General features: G+C 43.0%; 1 protein-coding gene across 1 annotated transcript; it reads left to right on the top strand.

The window, feature by feature from the left end:
- Positions 1-4853: 4853 nt before the first annotated feature.
- On the top strand, positions 4854-7667 carry LOC127293321 (uncharacterized). Its single transcript, XM_051322903.2, has 7 exons — positions 4854-4952; positions 5421-5468; positions 5550-5596; positions 6101-6167; positions 6246-6289; positions 6811-6868; positions 7255-7667. The coding sequence occupies exons 1-7, from the start codon at positions 4875-4877 to the stop codon at positions 7303-7305; spliced, it is 393 nt and encodes a 130-aa protein (XP_051178863.1). The 5' UTR covers positions 4854-4874; the 3' UTR covers positions 7306-7667.
- Positions 7668-8270: the final 603 nt, after the last annotated feature.

The raw sequence follows: 8270 nt of genomic DNA, 5'->3' as shown, positions 1-8270 counted from the left end.
GTAAAGTGACCGCCTAGTTAAAATTTGAGTCTGCCCACCGCTTCGATGTAAATTAATCGGATTCTCCATATATATACCTAAAATTAGGATCGAAATATGTCTAAACGAACATGCGACGAGTCCGCATACGTCCTCCTATTTCATCTACTCCTCTTCCTCCTACATGGCCGGCACAATCGTGGTACAAAAGCCACTTTCACTCTTGCCACCCCAAATATCGTGTCGCACGGTAGCAAAAACCTACCTGCGATGGACACTCGATATCGTATTACCGCCCCACTCAGCCAAGAGGCCGCACCTATGGCAGACTCAAAATGGTTGTCTCCGCCAGCCGCGATACGGAGCTCAAGGAGCTGAAGAAGGTGCTGACGAAATAAGAGAAGCTCGGCGAGGCCAAGAAACGATGGGACCGCCGCGCCAATGTGAGGCCGAGGGAAGCCCAGCAAGCTGACGATGCCACCGCAAGGGTGGCCACCTCGATGACCTTGGATATGCAGGCCAACGCCAACGTCCATGTGAGGCTACCGCCTGTCGTGCTCCCCAGGCCTCGTCGGTGAGCTTTGTAAGTTCTCAGCTGGCACGATCTCTTATGCATGGGTGGCCATCAATACTTGCAGGTCATGGCAACTGGTGAGTTTTGATTTGCTATGGTTCCTACAGATGCTAGCCTAGCCAACACACTATCCAAATGAGCCGATACTTGCTCGATCCTCATAGCCATGGTGGTGATCTGCTGCTCCACCGTAGTCACTCGTACCGCCATACTCAGTGGACGCGTCGTGATGCTGCTGCTTTGTTCTACCTGGTTCTACCGCGGCCGAGATCCACGAGTACTAAGACAAGTCGTTCCTCTGCAATTGATCCCCAACCGCCTCCTGAACCGTATCAGGAAAACCGAGCCAACAAGAATTCTACCCAAACACGAGGAGTGTGAGAGGAACCTTCATCGTCGTCAACCCCATGGCCGAATCGGTCGATAGATCGCCTCCCGCGCCACCAATAGAGTAGCAGTCGCACACCGCCGCCGCGAGAATCGAGAGAGACAAAGGATTTACGAGAGATCCCGACCCGATCTTCTCAAACTCAACTCGCCTCCGAAATCTACAACACTAGCATATCCGTCGGATTTTTTCTGTGGAATTTTCTCTGGATTTTTGTCTATTCCTCCGATGAAGTGGCAACTGATATCAATTGTGACGATCCTTACTAGTGGCAACACACCAAATAGTTCGCATTCAGTCAATACAACCACAAATCAACAGATCTAGACATAATTTAGAGTTCTTGGGGAGGAAGAAAGGAGCAACTAGAGAGGGAAGCGTGTGTCTTTACACTTGTAGTCATGTGTCCCTTGCACCTCTTCGTCTTGGGCTTGGGCCTTCGTGGGCTGCACCACGCCATGAGCTTCTATTGAGGCCGTCACAGTCATATGCTAGCATGAATCCAGAAGCAAATTCAATGGTCTGGATACTTTTTATCTATTATTATAAAACCTAAGAAATCTTAGTTGTAACCTATTTACAATTAGAAAAATCTCCGTTGCAACCCATTTGCAATTATCATACCAGCATGAACCGCGAGAGGCAAATCCAATAAAAAAGGTGTCGACTGAGATTTATTGAATCTCATGCACCTTAGAGTTAGCAATTCTGATCAATATCCTAGGTATTATTAACATTAAACTTAATATACAATGCCAAGGCTCCCAATGCAAATATCTAAATAAAGCATTGTAGATTTTACTTTCTCCAGATTAAACAATCAACCAACCAACCCATTGGCGAGGGTGTTCGACGACTTTCTACCACCTAGGTACTAAGTTTCCCAAAGTACAGTACAATTTAAGCATATTTTTTGCGAAGTTTTTTTACCAATCAACACAATATGTATTTATAGTAGCAAATAGTACATAAATATATGAACTCTATTTAGTGATTACAAAATAAAGTCTAAAAATGAGTAAATCTTTGAGATCTTCAACTTTTTCTTTTTCCATGACACAATCTTGTATTTTCTAAAGGAAGCTCAATGCGGGTGCCAAATCACATACCTATAAATATCAAAGAAGGTTCTCTCATAGTTTTAATTTAGGCCGTAATGCCAAACCTACGTGCATGCATACAACCATTAAAGTAGCCAACCAACATCGGCAAGAGTACCAACAAAAATATACTAGAGAAAAGAAATCGAACAATCTTGTCGACGTCACTAGGGAGACGAGAGTACGAATCAACGCTGTCGAGGATATACATAGCAACCATGACAAATATTTCAAGGATACTTCCCCTCACGGCAGCCATGAGAATGGTCTAAAATCGATCTGATGAAGTAAAGGCTCAATATCAAGAAAATTATAATCTTTCAACATCATCATTGACATCTGGAAGGAGATTTCTAGTCATCAAACCAAGAGCCCATAGATGATGCCCTCTCTACTAAGGCATATGACAAAAAGAAGCCAGCTAGCAAATTCTAAAAAACACTATTTTTATTAAATACTCCACATATAAATCGGGTTCACCGGAGCGCATGTGGATATATGTTTTAAATTTTTCTAAATCTTGTCTAGGTACACCTAAATTTAAACAAATCTATGACATTTATTATGGATACAAATAGTATTTTCTTCCATCCCAAAAATAAGTGATTTAACTTTATCTATATACCGACTTTTAGTGCATAGAGATTATGTCATTTTTTCTGGATAGAAGGAGTATAATTTCCGCGGAGCTCATGTGGCTGCTCCGCGATTAACCTCTGTTTCTACACAATGGGAATAAGGGGGCGCAATTCTGTCAGAAGATAAATAAGGGATCCTTTGATTCAAAGGATTTGTATAGAAATTGTGTAGGATTTAATTTCTATGGAAAAATTTCCTATACATGTTGTTTGATTCATAGGAACATATTCCTATAGAAATCTTGTACTGTAATTTCTATGGGAAAAAAATATTAGCTCATACCTTATAAAAAAATTCCTTTGCTACAATCAAACACATTTCAAAGATGTTTATTTGAATTTTTTTTAACTTTCCACCGAAAAAAGCAGGCAAGGCGAAGCAAACAAGGTGCTTTGAAAATTGGCTTTCCGGAAAGCCAAAGCAGCCTATAGGGCTACAGGCAGATACGGGAAAACACGTTTTGAGGTGCTTCCGCAGGTTCGCCTTACCAGCCGAATCGTTTTCTGGATGTGGACATATCGTTTCGCCGTATTTACAGAAGATTGCCACCGCGAGGCCGAACAGTTTTCCTAGACCATCTTCCGTTGGTGGCTGAAAAATCAATTCACACAACGAGTGCCCAGGCCCGAACAGGAACAGACACGGTAGGGTTCCTCCAGGCTTGGCCGCGCCGCCACCCCGGGTTGGGCCGCCGCCACTGCTCCCGCCGGCGAACCTCCGCCTCCCCCGACTCCTCCCTCTCCCGCCGCCCTCTACCGTCGCCTTCCCCGCCTCACCTCCGCCGCCCCGGCCTCGCAGATCGACCGCGCCGGCCAGCTCCAGCTCGACCCCGTCCCCGGCGGGAATCCCCCTCCTCCGTCGACCTCTTCCCCGTCCGACCTCATCCCCTGCCGGCCTCGTTCCAAGGCACCTTCATACTGTGCTGCTGACCTGCTGTACGTATTCTCTGTTGCCATTAGGAATACATGATTTTGGGTGATGTTTTGGTACTGACATATCATTCCAATCCTATACCTTTTATTTTCTATGTTTTTCCTATCCGTTAAGTCAAAAGAGCCCTAAATAAAGAAGCCTGAAAGAAGAAACCCTATAGCCGCCGGGAATCCTGTCGCCACCGCCGCCGCTGTCCTCCGGCCAACACCACCGCGACGCCGCCTCCCGCTTGCAACCTAGCCCCACTCGCGCATAAACCCCCCCCCCCCCCCCCCCCGCCACCCGTGCACCACCCTGCCGCCACCAAGCCTCCCTCCGGCGACTGGCCTCCCTCCGCCTCCACCCGAAACTCGAGCTCCCCACTCTCCTCAAGCAGTAGCAGCGGCCGTACCCGACCTCCTCCTCAAGCCCGGCCCTCATCAAGCAGCAGCAGCTGTTGGATTCCCCCCGTCCCCGACCTCCTCCTCAAGCAGCAGTAGCAGCGACCAATCTTCCCGACGTCCTTCTCCAGTAGCTGTTCCTGCTCCCTTTCGTCGACCCGCGTCGCCAGTTCAAGGTAAGGTTGTGCACTAACTGATCAGGGAATGTAGTGCTGCTGCCCGTGTGAACTGCACCTTGAAATTTGCTGTGAAATTGCATTGTGTATGTTGTCTAAAACAGCTATGTAAAATTATTGTGCATTTGCAATTGGAAAATAGGATGTTGATGAGCAGAACAAGTTAGATATATACGTGCCTATTTTGATTTGTGATACCGTTTGCAGATACGATGCGATTCGTTTATGAAGCTTGAAATACTGCCACTGAAATCATTGTCTTATAGTTCCGTTCAAATTACACAAATATTTGCTAAGTTGAGAGACAAAAAATTCGCGAATCTGGACAATTTCTGAACGCGCCCTTGGTATCACCAGGTCAGGTATACCCTGACACCCTCCCCTCTCCACCCCAGCAGCACTCGATGCCCCTGGCTGGCTTCATCCTCCTTTCGCCCCTTTTCTTGCCCGACCGACCGACTGACTCCTGAGCTTCTTGGCGCCCCCGAGCCGCGCCGGAGCCACACCACCTAGTTGCTCTCCCTCCCCTCCATTGGGGTGGACAGGGAGATCCTTTCGTTCTAAGAGTGTATTGCTTTTCACCGTGTTCAATGAAGCCCATATATTGCTCCAGACCGCTTGGTTAGTTCCGGAATATGAATCGGTTGTTCTAACAACAGCTTCTTCTCGCCTCTGTGCACACAGTTCATCTGCTTGATTTCGTAGATGGAGATGCGGATGGGTTCTGCTCAGACAGGTGGTCACTTCCCAGTACAGCACAGGTCCCTCTCCTTGGATATCAAGGTTCGTCGATTTTGTTCATGTCGTTTGTTGCAATTATGAATACCTAAATTAAGCGTGTGCTTTACTTCAGTCATGAATGCAGACATTATTTATTTATTTATTTTTGTGAACACAAACATAAGAGCCTTTTTAATTACTCTCCAGGGTTACCATCTATGTGAATTACTTGTTTGGTTCGTTCTGAAACCTCAATTGTAATCTCAACAACATTGACCCCATTTGCTTGCAATCTACACCGACCTTGTTTGCCACATAACTCTGAGCTCTCTTAATCTTAATATGAGAAATGGATAAAAAAAATGTGGTCAAGCCCTCCTTTCTAGTCTCCTGGGGAATGAACTTCACCGATGAACAATCAGGAGAAATTGTGTCTACTTTGTTCAACTTAGTTGCGTTACTCGTTTTCGAAAAGAATCTTGCATAGTGGGCGTGTTGTCTGAATGACTTGGTTCTGTTTGGGCCATCCAGGGCAACAAGACTGACATTGTTATCACCAAATATGAAGATAACTATCTGGTAAGTAGCATCTCTTAGGTGGTATTCGGTGAATGCTATTTTTTCCATGTGAGATATACTCATCTATTATCATATCGGCAGGTGATTGTGACACAAATTGGATGCATGGGGACCATATTAACTGCAAAGTAAGTTCTTTATTCTCATGCAGATCCTCTCTCATTAGCATGTAAATTTTGGTGCATGTCTTTGCATTCTAAGTTCTGCACATGTGGCTTCCTCCATGTTGTGCGGTTCTGAACTTGTTGATATTTGGAAGTTCCAACTTCCATGTCTAGCTGCGCTTTTGAGTGAGAGCTGGGACACTAATATTTGTTCACGTGGGTGATCAAATGACTATCCAGTAGCAAGGAGATCTGCAGACTCTATTTCAAAATATATATTGGTGATATCTTATTCCTTCAACATGATAGATGGCTGGTTCTTGAGTATAACACATTGTTAAATAATTTGTTCACTAAGAGGTGAAAAAGCAGCGTGGTATATGTTCTACAGTTTGAGAGGGTTGCCCTGATAACATTATGTGGAATTGAGGCATTGCCATTGTAATTTATGTTCTAAAGTAAATTTTCTTGATGTGGAATTGAGGCATTATGTGTCCTGCATTCTTACTAAGCCTTCTCCCTCAATAGGAAAGATGAAAGTGTTTTCTCTGATCCAACCTACAATGTATCTGTTCTTTTTGGAAAGAGAGATGAGGTAATTTCATTACAACATCTATATTGTAAGGCCTGATTGTGGACACAGCTAATGACTGCGAAAATGTTGTGATTGCAGCCGCTCCTGCTAGCTTGTGCACGTCAACTTATTGAGCATATAAGGTTTGCTTTCTTCACCATTTAGTCATGCCATCTGCTGTTTCCCATGTATTTGAATAATTTTTTAGGTTACTATCTGCTTACATGTCAAGGTACTGGTAGTTGGACTGCATGTCATTTGTTATAAGGAGGTGCTTAACTGCTTATGGGACAAGGCCTATATGGTTATGCCTATGTCCTATCCTTTATCCATTTAGTTATTGGTTGAGTATTCGTAACATTTTGAAATCAATCAGCACTAATACGCTCCTTTTTTAATTCTCGTATTTCCATGCAAATGTTCTGCAGCAGCAGTCCTTTCACTATAGTTAACATTTAATTATTCTCTCTCCCATTTCTGTGCCACTTTTATACTGTAGTTATTACTTATTACCCTATCTATCCAAGTTATAAGCCACTCATTCAGCTGATATACCACGGCCATTTGCTTACCTATGCGTACACAAAGGACTATTATGTATGGAGGTTTGATAACTTCGTGTTACTATTTTGTATTTACATCGTTCTTGTGCTTCTTTTATCAGTAACAGTGGCTCAGCTCGACCTTTGGTGATCTCGCTTGGTTTGAAGGATCATTCCCAGGTAAGAGTTGAAAGAATTTCTATAGAATCGTGATTCTGAATTGGATCGAAACTTTTATGTTAGGATCGTAAACCGTAGGATCTTAGCTTTTAGAATTGTAAAATCTTAGATTCTACGTTGTAGAATTGTACAATGGTTCCACTCAATTTGGGTGATAAAGTCTTAGAATCGTATAGTAGAATCATGATTCTGAGAACTATTACCGTCTTTGCTGCCACAATATGTGGACTGCAGTTGATCATTGTCTTTCCAACCTCTGGAAATTCTCATGTGACTACATAGTCAGCCATTACTGTGCATATCACTGTGGACTTTGCCATTTTTGTGTTCAAACGAACCAATAATATTGTAACTGTATGTCTGATGCAATTTTGACAATTCTGCAGGGAACGCTGAAAGATGTAATTTGTGCCATAATTGAGAACCGTCTATGGTGATAACTTAGCTAATGCTGAGAGGCACATACATGTTCAGTTCATCTACAGAGATGTTGACAGAATATACAGAGTATCGGAGCAAAATAAGCCCTCGCTTATCATGTATATGGACCTCTAAGCTTTTTGAATTAGAATTAATTCCCAGTGCAATTATCACAACGTTCTTCCTGCTAAGTTGCTCAATGATCAATATTCGCGTAGCCTGAGTTGGGTTGATTCCCCTGAAAAAGGCCCATGTTTCTGATTTACCACCGTGTATAGCCAAGTCTCAGTCAGTTTGTATACTTTATCATGGAGTATAGGCTATTGGTTTTGATGACCCATACTAGTTAAATCATATATGACGTCGCTGTTGCTCGTAATGCTTTTTCTTAAACCGTACAGTGCACTATGCATACTGTTAATCTGACGAAACAAAGAACATTCAGTCTCATTCCATTTCCAATACCAGCAGTGATTTGCTTGGGTTCGATATTTGAACCAAACACCGTCAACCAAGTTAACCCTCCAAATTTGGGGTTGTGAACTACTCTCTTTCAACATTTTATTTGTCAAACACACACACACTTAAGTGTTTGTCATTTGTATTACAAGAGTGTCAAGATGATGCAACGTTTACAGAAACGGGAAGGCTGCAAAGCTGAAAATAAGAACATAAACTGAAAGAGCTAGAACAGAAAAGAAACAAAAGGAACTCTCTACAGCATTTACTTGCAAATACTTAGAAGATTTAGAAAATCGGTCATCAATCCATGATAATCAACAAAGTCATGTTCGCTAAAGAAATTGCATGTCATGTACAACAGTATAAACTATTGTACTCCCTTTATTCCGTAATTCTTGTTATGGTAAATTTGGAAGGAGGGTGACTACTAACAATTTAATCAGGTACTACTCTATGCCATAATTAGCTGCTACTTTTTGTTTGAATTTGGTAATTAGCTGCTATTTTTTTTAGTTTGGTA

Source organism: Lolium perenne, chromosome 4, assembly GCF_019359855.2.
Source record: "Lolium perenne isolate Kyuss_39 chromosome 4, Kyuss_2.0, whole genome shotgun sequence".
NCBI classification, from domain to species: Eukaryota; Viridiplantae; Streptophyta; class Magnoliopsida; order Poales; family Poaceae; genus Lolium; species Lolium perenne.
Note: the sequence above shows the minus strand (reverse complement) of the source record. Positions and strands in the feature narration are given on the sequence as shown.

Bases quoted from the DNA above. Each gene is read 5' to 3' on its own strand.
- LOC127293321 (XM_051322903.2), top strand. From the start codon at position 4,875: ATGGAGATGCGGATGGGTTCTGCTCAGACAGGTGGTCACTTCCCAGTA. The intron at 4,953-5,420 runs GTTCGTCGATTT...TGGGCCATCCAG, and splicing joins CCCTCTCCTTGGATATCAAG to GGCAACAAGACTGACATTGT. The intron at 6,168-6,245 runs GTAATTTCATTA...TTGTGATTGCAG, and splicing joins TTTTTGGAAAGAGAGATGAG to CCGCTCCTGCTAGCTTGTGC.